The following is an 18,766-nucleotide window of genomic DNA, read 5'->3' as shown; positions in this document are numbered from 1 at the left end:
TTAAGTTAACTATCTCTCTATGAATTAAAGTAGCAGAGATCAGGAAAATGTAATACATAAAATCAGTATTCGAAGAGTAATGGCCAGTGACCACCCTCAAATCTTAAAAATATCCAAATAGAGTTATGAAATGAAAAAAAGAACCGAAATAACAAAGCCACAGTCATTGATGACAATACTACACTTTCAATTTCCAGCAAGGACGAGCCTGAGAAATCTATGAACAAATAGTTAAGTTCTGATAGCTCTGTGCTAGAAACTTGTATCTTGAAGCAGCTCTTATAGCGACATTTAATCCATCATCATACTAACCTACTAGAAGATGAAAAAGGCAATGTGCACTCAAGGACACAAAAATACATAAAGAAATTTGAGAGATGCAAAATAGCAAGAGGTGTACCAGCATCAGATGAAAAGCCTCTGCTCAATTGCACCTGCACACTGATAGAGGGAAAAATATATGTATCAAAACGGATTTTTCCACACACACGCACGCGCAGGCACACACAGAGTAACAAAATCTAGCACAGCATACCATGAAAGCAATTTGTTGAATCCCGATTCAGAAACTGAAGTTCCTAGTTTCCTTGTCATTGAGATATCCCTGGTAAATGTACCAGACACTGATTTCTGCAAAAGATGATACGTCATAGTGTTATAACTGATACAAAGTTCACTTGTAAAAATTTATTTCTAAGTGTGTGTGACAAGATTAAAAAAAGAAAAGAAAAAAAAAAAGAAGGCCAGAAGCAAAGATAGACCACTAAAAACTTTGAACAGAAATACTCCAAAGATGGCACATTTTTAATATTTAACTAGTTTAACTTACAGTGCTACTGCTGAAAGACCTAGAACCTCTTGCTCTTTCTGAAGGCACATAACTGGGGTGACGAGCCTTCAGGATATCTGAGATAAAAATTGAACTCGCTTAAAGTCGGCAAAACAAAATTTCAGACGCATTTATGTGCATAATTAAAAATCCAAGTGGCTAGTTGCATTCAAATGATGCCACACACATTGTACAACAAGAAAACTTTAACATGTGATTCATGGTTAAATCATCAAATTTCTTAATTCATATGGTATCTGTTAATGTATGAAGAATGATAAGGAAAGCACAAATAGTTGTCAAACAAATACACATTCATCCACACCTACACACTCATTCTTGATAGAACTATATGCAATTAAGTCATCAGGTCAGCAAGTTTTCAATTTTACATTAAAAACCAACGTAAATAAATAACAAAAAAGACCAGCTTTATTTACCAGTTGAGGGTTGAGCATCATGTGAAAACCAACGAACCAAGAGTGCTTGCTCTTGCCGTACTAAGTTGGGGGCATTCTGTAACTGCAGTGAACACGAAATGTATTACAAAATTAAGTTTTTAAAGAAACTTCATGATAACAGAGAGCCATCAGCTTCGTAGATTAATGCTTGAAATACATCTTCTCAAAAAAAACGATATAAAGCACCCAAAAATAAAAAGGAAACAAAACAAAGCACGAGCAATATTTTAATTCCCTATCTCAAATGGACCATGTAAGCTTCTAATCACCATTTGGTCATGGGATCATGGTAACTTTAAACCGAATTCAAAAACTTATGTCAAAATATGCACCGAAAAACTATATTCCATAAAGCATGAGGCCTACAATTTTGATACTAGAGAAATTCGAAGTAAAAACACCCTGGACATAGTATTCCTAAATTACCCAATTGAGGATTAAGTCTGAAATTTACACTACCTCCATTTATATGCTCACACACCTACTTGCTACCAAACTTGGAGTAACCCGAAAAAGAATGAAATGCTAATGTGAAGTATAAACCCAGTTATAGAATATAAATCTTCAAGTGAATACTAAATCCAAAACAAAACAAGACCAAGATTCAAGCTTTGTGGAATTCAAACAGTCAAACAAGTGCTTGGAAACAAACCCATTAACCAAACAAGCTACAAACCCAGAAAATCAATGCCTAAACAAAATTCACGAGAGATAGCAAAAATGGTGAAAACTGAGGCGCACCCTTTTCGAATGGTGGATGATACGAGATGCGTAAGTCATATTTCTCCGGTATCAAACCGATCAAACAAACAGTACCCAAGAAACCAGCGAACCCAAAAAACTCGAAAAAAAATTGGAAATTTATGGGATTGCGACGATTGCGACGGAAGAGGAACCCAATGAGTTTAGGGGTCGCACCGACTTTGCAAATTGTGTGTATATAAATATAAATATTTGTGTAATGAGTGAAATACGATTGTGCGATCGAGGGAGAGGGTGAAAGAAAATGGAGCAGGAGGAGAGGTAAAGGGGAAGAGTTTGGGCTGGGCTTTTTGGATTTGTTTGGTTGAGATAGGTGGGTGGGCGCCCGCCTTTCTGGAATTACCTAACCCCTTAAGCTCAAGTCAGTAGACTCAATGCAGAAGTGGTGCCTCGGATCTGAGTAGGTGCGTCTTTGTCAGCTGTCTGCTGCATAATATATTGTGCCCAAATGATACTATTTTATTGCGGCCGAAATTACAATAAGGAAAGGAATAAACGTGGAGCTTTATTTATAAATTATAAGGAACGAATCTATTTATGGATATCTATGAGACAAGTCACATGATGTATTAATTTATGTATTATAATAAGAGTGAATGAGATAATTGATTTGTCTTATATCTAAGGTATAATAGTTAAAACAAATGTGTTATAATTTGAGAGAAATAGTAACGTTACGTGACTGTTTTTTAGATACAATGAAAAGTTAGTCATAACAAAGAAGTTTTAAGTTCAATTGCGACGAATAATAAGTTTGATACCCAATAGTTTGGTCGTTCTATTAGGTACTTGTTGTAAACATTGATGGCTGACCACTAAATGATGTAATAGATGACTATATCAACCACTTTAGAACATTGTAGCATAGTTGGCAGCAAGGCAGCAAGCACTATCATCTATGCTTATAAAAATGAATGTTGAGGATGAGAGCAAATACATAGAAGCCACAAGGCTCATGGAAGAGGAAGAGATAAAAGAGAGGAAGAGGAGAAGAGATAATAGAGAGAGTTATTTTGTACTCTTATTATTCTAAATTGTAATGAAAGCACCGCTGCTGCTCTGAGAACGTACTCCAGTCACACTGACTGTAGAGGAACCTTGTAAATTTTGTGTCTTATTTTATTTATTCCACTGCACACATCGTCGATTTTACAACACTTTAGCAGCACGAAAAGCTCCCGTGTCAGTGGAAAGTACAAAGCCATAAATCTTGTTCACCTATGTTGCCTGGAATCTCACAGATAAAAAAATCTTTTCATTTCATCATAAAATATTTGTATTACTGATTTCCTTGAAGCAAATATATATATGTTGTTGTATGACTATATATTATCCTTTGCAGAAGCAAAAGAGTACAGACTCAAAATTCGTAGAAAATCTGATAGCCATGTAAACAGTCTCGGAACTCCAACTTACAAACCTCGGATTGAAATACTTTCTCCTTCAAAGTTGTTCGTCCGCCCATTACCTATAACATATCAAATTTTCAGAAAATTCCAATGGTGTGTTCATCGCAGATGCCTGAAATACCAAACTAGTTTCCAATTTCAGCAGAAAATTGGACAGGCACCTTATGAGTACCAAAACTCCATTTCAGTAGCTCAGATCGAAATTGTTTATTCATGAAAGTTGTTCGGTATCCTTTTATCCATATCATACTAAAATTTGAACTAAATATTACAATTTGTTCTTCTTATAAGTTATAGACACTCTTGTCTCCAAAACTTATGAGAACCTATTTCGACTTTTTCAAAATTCACCGGAGGAGGAACACCAATTGGAACTTATTGTTACTATTATTTCCTGGATAACTAAAATGACTTCGAACTGTGAAATAATAATAAAAGTAAAACGGATGAAATAAAAGAAAATGGTAGACCAAGAAAAAGAAAAAAGCAAAAGATGAGGACTTAATCATTGCATTTTCTATTTTGGCATATTTATATGCATGGTGTTGGTTTAAAACCCTATCACAAGTTCTATTTATTTATAGTGGGTAAAATTATTACCCTTTGCTTTAAAGCTTTGATATTTATGTGAATGGTGCTGAATCAAAGCCCTTGTCACAAGTTTTATTTACTTAAAATCAATTTATTTACCATGACTGGAATTACCGGCTATTGCTTTAATTTATTTATTGTACTTCTTTTTGTTACAATTAGTGCATATTGAACCCGAAGTTCCTTAATCAGATTAGAACCTGAAGTTTCTTGATCCTCATCACATAAAATGATTGGACCTGAAGTTCTATCATGCAAAAAGATCAGGCATGAAGTCCCTAGATCCTCAAAATCGAACATGAAGTTTCTTGATAAGTACCTTAAGTTTGAAGAGCCGAAGTGCCACAACTTAATTGTAATAAAGGTCATGAGAGTCTCAATTCATAGGCTATTAAATAAGGACCAGAAGTTCCTTGATGTATGTAAATGATGATATAATGCATATTTGCTAGAGAGTTTACATCTCAAAGTCTTAATGATTATTGCATATCACTAGGCATTGATGTTGAAAGCCATGTTCCTCACGTCTATACCGAAAAATGGATTAGCAGAAACATTTATTAAGCAGATGAAATTGATTACCCGCGCTATCCTCATGAAAAAGAAATTGCAAGATGGGTACATACCATTTTACATAATTCATTATTAAGTTCGGTTGAGACCAGTTGTCAACCGTCAATATTTCTCAGTACAACCCGTATTTGGGCACCAGCCAAACATTACACATTTACGAGGTTTTGGTTATGTTATCTATGTGCCTGTTGTATTGCAACAACGTACTAAAATAAGGCATCAATACAAATTGGGAATTTATGTTGGATTTGATTCACCATTTATCATTCCATATTTGAAACCCTTGACTGGGGATATATTTACCGCATAATTTACGGACTATGATTTTGATAAGACAGTTTTCCTGCCACTAGGGTGAGAAACTAACATCGTTCCAGAAGAACGATGAGAAAATATCATTTCAGAAGAATGATGAGAAAATACCATTCCAGAAGAACGAAGAGAATTTGTCTTATTTTGACTCACGAAGCAATCAATGAGAAAATGAAGTAAGAATAATTGAATGATGCAACAAAAGTGATAAAATCAATATACTTGCTACAAATGTGCCTACAAGAATTGATGTCCCTGTCGGACAAAATAATGTGGCAGCAAATGATTTATTTGTTACACGCCTGAAGCGTGGCAGACCTTTAGATTCAGAAGGTTCGGTCATTCGAAAGAAGAAGAATATGACACTACTGAACTATTGCATTCCCAAAGTATAAATGTTACATGCCCGAAGCATGACAGTCGCCGTATGGATACATGTCCCAAAAGGGTCAATCCGCAAACATGGGAATTTTGATATCTCATGCATGAAACATGATAGACGTATAAGTACCAATGACTCAACTCCCAAAAGTGAAGATTATAATCCAAGCTCTATAACGCTCCAAAGGAGGTTAACATCCACATTCTCTTAATTATGACTATCCTGTGGAAGAAATAGTGTAATGCCCTTCAAGAGGCAATGGATATCCAAAGAAATGAAAAGCTTTTATGCATGTGCATGCACATGATAATATGGGATCAATGATTGATGACAACCAATGGTAATTTTGGTTTTTACAAGTAACTTCTAAATTCATCAATGAGCTGTATTGACATCGAGTCACGTTCTTTTGTTCGTCGACGAAAGGAAATATTATTTGCCAAAAAATGGAGAAAGGCAACTCCAGTACAATCTTGTAAGAACGTGGAAAAATGGACCTATATATGTGTATATAATACAAATAGCCCAAGGATGTTGAACCAAATGAGGTTAAATATGGGCATTTGTAATACAGTGAATTACACTCACGTGATATGACACAAGATTACTAATTGAAACCTGAAATTATGCTCTTATAAACAAGTTCATATGAATGGAGAATTATATACGAAGGGTTATAAGTCGTCCACATCATATCTCCATAAGTAAATCCCTCAAATATACATAGAAGCAAGTTACTCCGTATAAATTCCAAAGGAAAATGTGTTATGAAGTGTAGAAAATCCCTGAAGGATTCAGATTGCTTGAAGAAAACCTTGGAAAGGTAAAACATAAAATATGTACTTAAATACCAATGGATGATATAAATTACCTTAGTGAGTACTGTCATTATGATATTGTTATAACATACTAAAATCTCTTGCAAGAGTTGATAATATTAGATTTAGACTCCTGAAAAGTCTAGAAAGTTTATAAAGTGTTGAGAGAGATATTGTCTCGAACTGCAGAATCGAACAATATGCCAACACGAATCTTATCCATGATGTTTATAAAGAATCATATGGATTGAAGATTATGAGTTGAATACTCAAATTATTTAGACACTAAGAATGATCATTTATCTTCGTGAAGGTAAAAATAAATTGATATTTGGTCCAAAAGTACCACATCTTAGTGAAGTATATGTTTTATTGTATTTACACAATACATTGAATGAAATAAAGCTTATCTATTAATATCTCCAAGATATTACAGACATGTACATACATATGACTTAAAACAAACAAACAGGAGGGAACCTTCACAAAGGTTGCTCATGTGAAGCCTCAGTACTCGGAAGTACCCCAGAAGTGGAAGGCACCAGAGGTTGATTATTTGGAGCCTCAGTACTTGGTGAAACTCCAGATGGCTGAGACAATGAGTGTTTTTGGAATAAAGACTTGAACCCCTAATTGTCATTTTGAGTCCGACCTTCGGATTCTATTAGCTGGTTGAGCTTTCTTTTCATGGTCGTCGAGTAATTATTTGCAAGCATATGTAACATTCTATTCCCGTGTTTGAGCCCTCTAATCTCCTGTTTAAGACTTACCACCTCAGCCATCAATGATTCAACTTGGTGAGTTCGAGCAAGTAAGCGTTGGCCCATATTAGAAACAGAGCCCACACACTGAATAATGAAAGCCAATGAGTCTTGAATGGTCGACTCATCAGACCGGTTTGAAAGGATTCTATTATCCTTAGGAATGAGAATATTCCTAACTACCACGATAGCGGTTAGGTCATTCTTCATCACATAGTCCTCATCCATAAGATAACCATTAGAAGATAAGAAGGACGGGCGCCATATATTATCCTGACGCGGCTCGTTTGTACCACTCTTAAGATTCAAATCTAAGCAAATGTTAGATAGGCAAACCATTTTTCAGAAATGATGAAGGAAAAAGGAGATCAGATAAAATCTCAAAAATGCAAGAAAGGGAAAATTCTACATGTAGTAGTTTTTCGAGCATACATTTTGAGCATAATTGATGCCTTTACAAAAGAAGAAGCAACAGGGCCACTTGTTCAAAAATCAAAGAGATACTGTTCTCCGAATTTCGAAAGCCAGATTTTCAGGATAAAGTTCGTCAACATTTCTTAAACGTAATCTTAGCTTTTGGATATCACATGCAACTTTGTCAAAGATCTCTGATAAAGTTGAAAACGCATGAATCTTACTGTTCTATTTACACCATAGTTGCTGACAAAAGCAAAGGCACAACATCTCTATCTGTTATTGGGAAATCCCTATATATGTCGACCTCTATCTTCCATAACAAGGCAGACCTACAAAAATATCTAACTCTTTTTCCTCTCCGAGAATGCATCTTCAAAAAAGCATCTCTAAATACTCAGTTTTCTTTCACTCCGAGAATACCTCTTCAAATAAGTCACACCAAAGAAAAAATATCTCATATCATCAGGGACGAGAGCAAAAGTATCTCATATCATGCAATCTCTCTGTCATTTTCTTTGTCCTTATTCTCACCTAGAGGACTAAGGAGAAAGAAAGCAATCAGTCGGAACTTGAAATCAAATTTCCAGTCAGGAACCAACTGCCTGGAAATTTTCCTGATTGTTTATCTAGCATTGCTCTCGAGTACTCATTTTCAAACTGCTGATATGATGATTGAAGCTGCCAAGCATGATGAGTCGCTGAGAAGTGATGTTCTGAAGGATCTTTCAAATGCAAGGTTTACATTCCACTCTTACATCAGAGGACAAATACTGCAAGAGAAGATGTCAAACCTGCATAGGAAAAATACCACTTCTGCAAGGGGAACATATAAAGTAAGTGAAAATGATATATTAAAGCATGTGGAGACAAGTACAACAAAACACATACTGATTCATTCCCGACGGAGCCGAAGATCACTTGTTACGTGGAGCTGCTCGTGGTTCCATTTCGTTCAAGAACAAGTCCCAAGGCCTTGAAGAAATCACAAGTCTAATTCAAGATTAAGTGTCCACAACCCTTGAATCAAATCCTGCTCCAGATAAAAGGAGTAAATTCAGACCTTTGGAAAAAGTCTAACAGAAGGCCCTCCAACCCAGTTCAAGACCAAGTTTGTGGAAAGTCAACAAGCACAACAGATGCGGTACTACTTATCAGGGGGAGCATCTAAAAACAGATCAAGATTTTAACGAGTCAATCAAAGATTTGTGGTCATCCAAGGGGGAGTGTTGTAAACATTGGTAGCTAACCACTAAATGATGTAATGGATGACTATATCAACCACTTTAGAACACTGTAGCTTAGTTAGCAGTAAGGCAGCAAGCACTATCATCTGTGCCTATAAAAGGAAATGTTGAGGATGAGAGCAAATACATAGAAGCCACAAGGCTCACGGAAAAGGAAGAGAGGAAACTGAGTAGAGATAATAGAGAGAGTTATTTTGTACTCTTATTATTCTAAATTATAATGAAAGCACCACTGCTGCTCCAAGGACGTACTCTAGTCACACTGACTGTAGAGGAACCTCATAAATTTTGTGTCTTGTTTTATTTATTCCACTGCACACACCGTCAATTTTACAGCAGTACCAGATTATTATTATTTTTTTTTTGGTACTATTAGGTATCAGATTATGAGAATTAAACTGACATAAGCCGGTAAAAGCCACTTTTATGGAAGGAAGGAATAAATAAAAACTCTCAATTAGTTACCAGTCATACTCTAACACAAATCTATAGAAATAATAGCCAAAAGGAATCAGGTTGTCTTGAAAGCATATGTTTTTATGTTAGAACAAATATATGTTAGGAGACTTGCCAACATAATGTTTTTACTAGCCTTCATTCACGCGTTCACAAGCATGCAGAAAATATTTTTTGAATATGGCATGCTACGCGCAACTTACACGTTTTAAATGTATCATTATGCACGTGCAAAAGACATTTTTTTTATAATTGGTGAGCGCATGCAGAAGGTATTTTTTGAATCACAGAATGCTACGCACGACTTACATGTTTTAAATGTATTATTATGCGCGTGCGAAAGATCTTTTTTATAACCGAAACTATACGCCTCTTAAGATATTTTTAACGTGTTTGAAAATAGAGAAAATAATATTTAATAAACAACTGATTGAATCACATGCAGGTTATAAAAAAGGTCTTTAGCACTTACATAATAATGTGATTAAATTGGTTGTCAAATGATTGTTTTTTTTTTTAACAAGCGATATTATCTACACTAAAGGGGAGGGGATGGACTTAGCCTCACAATGGCATAACAATAATACGATTCAATCAATTGTTTATTAAACATTATTTTTTCTATTCTTAATGTACATTCAATAGAATGCAGATGGAAATTGAAAGACTGATTTTAGTATGTGAATTCAGCTGATTTGATTGGTTTGTGAGGGGTTTTTTCTAGCATGATCTAAGATTATTCATTTACTTCAAATATTTAACTTTACTTTTGTCAATTCACGCATCTGAAAACATTTAAAATGTGTAAGTAAATATTTGATTTTCCTTTTGTCAATTCACGCATATAAATACATTGAAAATGTGCAAGTCGCGCGTAACACACTGTAATTAAAAAAATGTCTTCTGCATGCGCATGAGCACATGCATGAAGGCTAGTTATATACAAAGGCAGGAGGCACTTTTGGGATCACTTTCTTCATAAAAAAATTTAGGACAAAAATGCCCCCAAACAAGAAAGTTCAAAAGCAATCCAAAATAATGCACCAAATAATGCAAGGGTATTTTCATCATATAAATAGTGTTTTTTAATAATTAATTCTTTTGTACAGTGTTTTTTTTCTTAAGATGTTTTGAACGTGTTTAAAAATAGAGAAAATAATATTTAATGAACAACTAATTGAATCACATTATTACTAACCTATTGTAAGGTACTAATTAAAAAAAATTGTACAAAAAGAATTAATTATTAAAAAAAACATTGTTAAAATGACGAAAATATCCCAACATTATTAGGTGCATTATTTTGGGTTGCTTTTGAAATTTTTGTTTTGGGGGCATTTTTTTTCAAATAATTTTGATGAAGCTTGTTACCCCAAAAAGGATTGTTGGCTTTAAATATAAAGAAGATAAGATAATGATGTTCTCATTTATATCAGTGATCTTCTCAAAAATAGACATATTCCAAGTAGAAATTAGAACCATATATTTAAGTTAAGCCCAACAGGCAATACATTATCCAAGTAAACAATTCAAAGCATTGGTGATCTTCCATACATGTGAGGAGTAATCTCACTTTCAATTTGAATCTCTATAAATTGAGCAAAGTTTTACTTTAGTACATACTAGAAAATAAGCCTGAGTGTTGCAGCGAGAACCACTGTTTCAGGCATAACTGCATGATTAAGACACATTTAACCTGAATATATTCAACATGATCATGAATGAACAGAGGGACACATGAGTGAATGAGGTCAATAAGTTAAGCAGCTTGGCTTTCATATGCATTCAACTGAACTAAAATGTAAAGACATTGCACAATTAGTAGGAAGAAACTGAATGTTCTTGATCACAAATACATGGTTGCCCAAAAAGTTCGGTTTCCATAAGAAACAGAAGAAACAAAAACACGCAGTTCACACACATTTTGTATAGTTTAGATGGCAAATTATGTGTCCTGCAGGGCAGACACCTATTTCAGCACTAAATAAAAAAAACATAGAAAGTGTTCAGTACTTGTTCAAGTAGCTAATTTTCCAAGCACAAAAGTTCAAAGCCAAAAATATGCAAAAGCCCTGTTTCCGTATGAAACAGAAGCAACATGCAGTTGACACATATTTTTCCCCTGCAGTTAAAACGGCAAAATATATGTCTACAGCCTAGGCACCTGTTTTAGCAGTTACCAAAAATAAGTGTTCCGCTCTTGCTCGAGCAGCTAAGTTGTCAAGCACAGATGTTCAAACCTAAAAAGGCGGTAAGAACGGAATCACACCCCCAAATGCACCAATGCAGATAATACGCACTAATGCCCCTTCATACAAACTACACACCAAGATGCGCAAAAAACATTTGCATATTCCTTGATGGAAAATTTCTAGGCCGTTGTTATATTATGTATTAAGGAGAACCAAACTGTATCCCCCAACACTAAATTTGTTGGACTCACAATCCCCTTGCAAGGGTTGTAAAACTCAAAAGCTTATTGTCCAAAACCAAAACAATTTGTACCATTTACATGCATGTGCAACATATGCCTTACACTGGAAAAACGTCTAAAATCAAACCCAAATTTGTAAATCATGTACATATTTTGTTTTACATTTTTATAATCAAGTAGCAAGTAAAATTACAGACTTTCAGCAACCTGAGAGCAGAAATTAAGATGTTGTGATATCCCGAAACATACAACATACTGTACGGACCATCTTTTCTTGACTTTCTCAATTTCTCTCACTACAACCTTATTCATCGTTCAATGAATTCAGATTTCAGATATAGCTAGACAGAGGATGCCTTATTGACTCTAATCCTCACTAACCAACTAAGCTTAAATGCTACTATTTTGCTCAAATTAAATAACTTGTACCCCTCTCCCCCACTTTCCGTGCAATTCACCACCTAAACAATGCAACAAAAAGAAGGGATAAAAGATTGTTACCTATGGTTAAATTCATTTACAATGAAAGATGTTTTGGCTTTTTGAAATAAGTTTTACATGAAAAGTATAAAATGGGTGAATCAAGCTCTTGGAGCTCTTTGAACCACTTTATGACCCCAATTGGTACAATTGAAAATGAAGAGTAATCAAACTTCATGAGCCCAATTGAAACAAATTAAAGACCAGATTGAAAATGCATTAAAAGCAGAGAATATGCTTTATAAAAGCACACCTTAACAGTCTCAAGAATTTTGTTCCAAGTATAGTCTATCTTTCATTTTCAAAATGAAACATCTTCATCTACCAAGTCAATGATAACATAAAGTATCATTTTCAATCGATATAATTTTGTAATCGAACCTATATATATATATATATATATATATATGCACATAGAAACATCATTTATTTCCCTAGTACTAACAAAATTAGTAGTGTATATAAGTAATATATATACATATATATACATATAACTACACTTTTGGATTTGGAGGAGGAAGCAACCATACCCTGAATATATCCAAGGCTAATGAAAGACTTGACTTGTTTGTGTACTCTTTGTAGGCCACATTGCTGCAATTCCAAATTATATTATTAACTCTCAAAACTAATTATATGAAAATGCTTAATCATGTTTTAATTGACATAATTTGCTTACTTGTTACTTTCAGGGTGGTTATCGTCGCTCCAGTTGGCAGGGTTAACCACCTTGGTCATGCTGGTGAAGGCATACACCATCTGGGGTCTGCCTCTCCAAGCCCTGCCCATTAATTATATGTTACATTGCTAGTCACCAAGCATCAAAAGTTCAAAACCATGACTTGTAGACAAACAAAAAGATTAACTACACATATCTTAGTTAATCCACCCAAACTATGTTTTAAGAGGGGGACGGGGAACAATCATGTGGAATTTATAGTTTATATGGTGAGACTCGCATAATCCACTCGATCATTATCGTTCCTATACATTCTTCATAAATTATATGAAAATTATGAGGAAAAGAAATAACATGCATACATGAAATAAAATTGTATCACAATAGAATTATATTATGAACAAAATAAGGATAGATTGTGTTTACCTAGTGTTTTTCTGTGGGGAAAGAAGTCTGGTTTTGCATTAGTTGGAAATGACCTTTTTTCTGGCAATTTTATAGGATGTCATCTAATTTTTGCGCGTTTATCTTTGTGAAACGTACATTAGATAAGAGTTTGATTAAACATATGAAAAAAATATTGTTTAGTATGGTGTAAACACAAAATTACACGTGTATATCAGTTGGGATAGCAAAAGCTTTACAAATGAGATTGCAATTGAAGGTTAAACCCCTCAGTCGTCATATGCGTTCATAGAATGTAAACTGATTGGTATGTTTACGCGGTGATGATGATACTTTTGGTCTAGCATAGTTAGCAATATGTGTAGTACATGTATTACCCTAATTGTATCTTAATTATTAATCATTATAAGACTAAAATATCTCCTCAAGCTTGTAAAGAAGCTTGAGTTTAAATTCATTTTCCTACTTTGAACAAAACTTTACCCAGATACCTCAAATAATCGGAATCATACAAAAACCAAGCATCCTAGTAGCTAGCTAGTACATGAAATCGTGGTTTCACTGATTATATTAAAAATATTAGGAAATTTTTTAGATACGAAAAAACACAAATAAAGTTTGAAAAATCACTTACTGAATGCCCAAGATAGAGATCCTTATCTCCAGTAACCTTTTCAATCCTGGCTAGCCATCTTCCATGTTGATGACGTCGGCTACACAGAGAAGAAACAAAACAATGAGATTTTAGAGATTTTTATTTGGTATATATATTATTTCTCATTGATATTTTATCTAAATTATTATATAAAATTATGAATAGCTAATAAGACCTTGTAATACTTCTGTACATTAAAGCCCTTCTTGAGAATCCATTGCTTTTCCTATAAAGACCGCATTATGTTAGTAATCGATTAGCATTTAAACGTTGTTGTATATATAAATCCACCGAATGCACGATTAGTAGCATGAACTAAAACAACATGGTTTGACAGTTAAAATGGTCAGCCAAATTATATGTGAAAAAATGCTTACCCAAGTAAACTAAAGATTCATCATTTGATTGTAATTCCCCAGCTAATCAAAGAAAAACCAAAAATTTTAAAAATAAAATCAGCATATAGTATGGAAAATAGTCATAACAAAGCAGAATTTGACTGGAAAAAAATGCACATTTCTTGTAATTAAAAACATCATTGTGTTTTCTTGACAAACCTTGCCTTCCCTTCCTGCTCTGCCCTTCTTTTTGCAACCATTGTCCCACAGATGCACTTCATATCGACCCGCCCCTTCATGCCTGATCAACACAAATGCATCAAGAAATAAAAAAACTCAGCATCGAGGCAACTATTCTTTATGGTTTCATATAACAAAAATGCTCAATCAACCATGAATAACCAATAACAATCATCGATGGTCAATCTTTCATCAAGAACCAACAAAAAAGCACACTTTTGAACTGAGTGAGAAACATAGAGAGTGTGGAGTAAGAATGGCAGAGAGAATTAAAACCAAACCAAGCAGTAGAAAATCAAGTATAAAAATGGTACTTATCTTGTGAATGAGGACATGTAGACGCAGGATTGACGAAGAAGAGCACATCCAGGGTCCAACTCCTTGTCCTCCTCATTTTCCTGTAATTGCAGCATATAAATAGCAAAATACAAAACCAGAAACTCCCAAATTTATTCATTTCTTAATTGAAAATCCAGAAGAAAAAAAATGCAAAATTTAAGTAATGCACAGAAAACCCAGATCCCACCCCAAATTTATCCTCGAACGTTTTTTATAAATCAACCAACCATGAATCAGAGAAGAAAACAGAGGATTGAGTAAGGGGGGAGAGAGTTCCACTGCGAGAGAGAGTGTTTGAGCGCAGTGGTGCTGTCGAAAACAGACCAAGGGGACAAAGCTAGACCCCCCAGCCACAATCTCTACCCCTCTCCCTCAAATCCCCCCCCCCCCCCCCCCCTCATGCTTTTCTTTGACTGTCCCCCCCTCTTCCACTCATGAAATCAAGGATCTTTAGCAATGGCGCTGAGATCCCTACTCCTCCCTCTCCATCTCTCTCAGTCGCTGTCTCTGTCTCCCTCTCTTTCTATCTCTATGTCTATGTCTATCGGCATAGCCTCCCATCCCTGAAACCCTCACCGAGCGGTCCCTACTCCTCCCTCTCCCTCTCTATCTCTATCTCAGAGGCAGCATAGCCTCCCATCCCCAAAACCCTCACCAAACGAAGAATGAAGAGGCAATGGTAATTTTGTAAATAATGTGAAATCCACCAACAGCAAGGGCAGAAAGAGCCAATGGCAGAATGGTAAATAATTTGCACAAAAAGATGCACTACAAAGACGGTACGAACGAAGTCACCCCCTAAAATGCACCAATGTAGATAACACACACCAGAGTGAATCCAATAAAATCACAAATCAATATAGGCATCTCTAAAGAATTTAAATAACCAAGTGATGGGTGAACGAATCAAAGCAGTTTGATTTTAACTTATATTCAATTCAGCTAACATCGAGAGCCACTTTACAATCAAATGGATGAACTTAAAAGTTTTTATTCACAAAAGTTGTAATCTCAAAAAAATAGTCTGTTTGCATAAGAAACATAAGCGGCATGCAGTTCACATATGGTCTGTGAAAGCACGCAAAATTACAAAAGAAAAGACTAAGAGAATCCACACTAAACAAAAAAGAAAAGAAATCCAACAAATCCCGCATTGTTTCATAAATATAATATTTACTCAGTATCACTATTGCGGCAGATTTTTATGACATTACGACACGTACCATATGACCAACTTCATTTCTCACTCCTTTTAGACTAAAGTGATTTTAAAATGACGGCTTACAATTTATTGAACCAAAAAAATATAAAGCCACATACATATATGCAGTTGAAACTCATATGGAACGTACCCAATAGAGTATCTTACGTCAACAGGAGGATGAATGCCCCTGCAAAAGACAACAAAGTATTCCACAATCATCCAACAAATAAGCACAATTTATTGCCAGTCAGTACTTATGGTCATATCTACTGCAGCGCTAAAAAGTAGATTTTTTTCATGGCCCTAATGTTAAACAGTGAAATGAAGGGTGGATACCTATTTTCTGCATCTTTACACTCTAAGGCAAGAGAAACCTGTCAGTCCTCAAACAAATTAGGACACTCTTGCGAATCAGCCAATGATTCTGCAACTTTTTTATTGACCTGCCATATTGCAAATTAAAAGTACTTGGAATAGCCAAATATATGCAAAAATCTTTCCTTGCTTCAATTCAATTGGTCGATAAAGTAGAAGACATAACAACTTTCCTTTGGTATGACTTCTATATATACATTTCACTTGAAAGAAAAGCATCATGTTCATGAATCACGAAAAACACTGCAAAAGTCTAACCTTGTTCAGGTCATTTCTCCAAATTGAAACTATCTCTGAAACCTTGCTTAGTAGGTAAGATCGTGCCATCAAAGTTGGTTCAGGTATCCGTCCACTGTAATGAAAGATAACGAAACCCTATAAAGCAGACCACAAATGGTATATATGATATATGATATATATACACACACACACGGTCTCTGTCATGCAAATGGTTTGTTCCACTTCTTTCCTCCAGTTCCTAAATCTATAGATACGACTGTAATAAAACATACATGGCCCTCACACAGTGCATCCCCCTAGCAATCTAACAAAGAAAGATTTATGTCAAAAGAGAAAAAGAAAAAGAGCTTTAAATTCGAGTTGTTTGGTGTGATTTTCGTTTTCTCGTCTTCTCTTACAGACTAAGCATACACCTATCCATCCATCTTCCCTTTATGTATAAATCTATACACACACACACACATCTATATACACACATATATTTATATACACGGACAACATTGAGTTCAATCCAAATCTGTAGTCCTAACAATGTACTTAACACATCAGAAACATAAATCCAATGTAACTTCAAATGTCACGTTGTTTTGTTGCCATCTTAATTGTTGCTTTGGAAAAGTAAACATAGAGCAATAAAAGATAAGTTTCTCATACGTCCAAATACAATTTTCCTTCTCTTCAGGTGCCTTAATTTGTAAGGCGAGCCCTTACACACACACACACACACACACACACACACACACATATACATATACATATAGACATATATATATATATATTAATAATAATAATAATAAAAAGAGGTATTCAAAACTGCTTTACAATTTTATCCAATTCCAGTTACAACTTCCTATAATTATTGTAAAAGTATTAGAGAAAAAGCATTCTCACGTGCACTCAGAGTCCTAGTCCAAGTCAAGGCATAAAGAACATTGTATATTAATATGAACATAGTCATTGGCCAATATCAATTTAATCAGAAATTTTTGTGTCAGCAACAATGTCAAGAACAAAAATCAGAAGAAATCATCATAGAACCTGTACCCCCTTGTAAAATGAACATAACAAAGTTCAGAATCCCAGAGAATTATAGCATTGAACAATTTAAGCAACAGAGGGGCTGAACCAGTAACAGTGAAAGCATACTATCAGTGTTTTGCCATAAGGAAGAATAAAAATAAACAAATCATACCATGGTGCCTTCGAGAGGTCATTTCTTTTCACCTCAGAGTATTCATCGTTCAGCTGAACAATGCATAGAGGGGGGAAAAACAACATATCACATACCAATGCAATCAAAGAGTCTAAAATTGTAAAGAATTGAATGGAAACATAAGGGAAGCAGCAGCCCACAAATCATTTAAGAAATAGGGGTAGAGCAAGCAGACATTCAAACAGAACCCTTATTATCCGTTGTCTAGGGCAACCAAACAAAACCCAATAAATCTCCTCAAATTACAAATGTGAGCTCTCTTTTTTAGGTGATTTGTTGGTTTTTATTTGGAAGCCAAATCAGCTGGGAATTTGAGAAAAATGAAAAACCCAAAGCTCATTAAATCCAAAACAACAATCCACAATGAAAGTGAAAAACTTGGGGACCTAAAATACAAAAAACCCACCTAATTCAAAACCTAAGTAAAACCCTCAATTAAACCCCAACAACAAACCTTAATTAAACCTTTAATTAAACTCCAAATTAAACTATTAATAAAACCCAAATTAAATCATCAATCAGGAAAGATAAAAATACAAAAGGGGGTTTAAGAGGTGTACCTGTAGTGAGTGAGTGAGTGGGTGAGTGATGCTGCGATTGTGAGAGGCTGAGAAGAACACAGAGATGGGATCGAAGAAGATCAAGGATCTGCAGCAATGGCGCTGAGATCCCCACTCTTCCCTTTCCTTCTCTCTCTGTCACTCTGTCTCTGTCTCCTTCTCCTATCTCTATCTCTATCTCCATCAGCATGGCATCCCAACTGCGAAACCCTCAGCGAGCGATCCTTACTCCTCCCTCTCCCACTATCTCTTTCGCGCTGTCTCCCTCTCCCTCTCCTTCGAATCGTACACCCCCCGTGACTCTGCCTACCTACAAGCCGCATGACTTCCTCTCACCAAATCCCTATCTCTCTCCCTCCGTGTCTCTTTTGTCTCTCTGCTCGCTCGGTCTCTCTCTCCCGACGGCATGGTCTCACTGAGTCCCACTGCAGCTCAGAAAGAAAGGAAATGAAAGTCTCTAACTCACCCAACTCGTTCGAAACCCTACAGAGTAAAATGACCATTGCACCCCTGCCCTTCCACGATCATCAACACGCGGCATGAAGATGAGCGGCGGAGAGAGTCAGTGGCAACCTCGTAAATAAAAGTG

General features: G+C 35.3%; 1 protein-coding gene and 1 long non-coding RNA gene across 8 annotated transcripts in view; both read right to left on the bottom strand.

The window, feature by feature from the left end:
- Positions 1–2,435, bottom strand: part of LOC103961546 (dihydrolipoyllysine-residue acetyltransferase component 3 of pyruvate dehydrogenase complex, mitochondrial) — a 28,666-nt gene extending 26,231 nt beyond the window's left edge. The window contains exons 1-5 of one of the 2 annotated variants that reach the window (XM_009374120.3): positions 2,032–2,435; positions 1,270–1,351; positions 830–906; positions 536–630; positions 401–441 (exon numbers count right to left, since the gene is read on the bottom strand). In XM_009374120.3, the coding sequence (XP_009372395.2) occupies positions 401–441; positions 536–630; positions 830–906; positions 1,270–1,351; positions 2,032–2,070 (334 nt within the window). In that variant the 5' untranslated portion in view covers positions 2,071–2,435. The remainder of the gene's footprint in view (positions 1–400; positions 442–535; positions 631–829; positions 907–1,269; positions 1,352–2,031) is intronic. The other variant, XM_009374119.3, reaches the window with a different exon arrangement.
- An 8,046-nt stretch (positions 2,436–10,481) lies between these two features.
- Positions 10,482–18,647, bottom strand: LOC103941700. 6 transcript variants are annotated; one of them, XR_007259466.1, is made up of 12 exons: positions 18,178–18,647; positions 17,597–17,649; positions 16,423–16,516; positions 16,126–16,232; positions 15,938–15,976; positions 14,226–14,644; positions 14,046–14,087; positions 13,844–13,894; positions 13,648–13,726; positions 12,609–12,710; positions 12,460–12,523; positions 10,482–10,711 (listed from the first exon to the last, which is right to left on the bottom strand). It is a non-coding gene; the product is annotated as an uncharacterized LOC103941700 (long non-coding RNA). The 6 variants fall into 6 exon arrangements; XR_007259468.1 differs by having other exon boundaries at positions 10,482–10,687; XR_007259467.1 differs by lacking the exon at positions 10,482–10,711 and adding an exon at positions 10,718–10,969.
- Between the last annotated feature and the right edge of the window lie 119 nt (positions 18,648–18,766).

This window comes from the organism of the source record quoted next, unplaced genomic scaffold (assembly GCF_019419815.1).
Source record: "Pyrus x bretschneideri cultivar Hongxiangsu unplaced genomic scaffold, Pyrus_bretschneideri_v1 Contig26, whole genome shotgun sequence".
NCBI lineage: Eukaryota > Viridiplantae > Streptophyta > Magnoliopsida > Rosales > Rosaceae > Pyrus > Pyrus x bretschneideri.
This window is presented reverse-complemented; position numbering and strand designations above follow the sequence as displayed.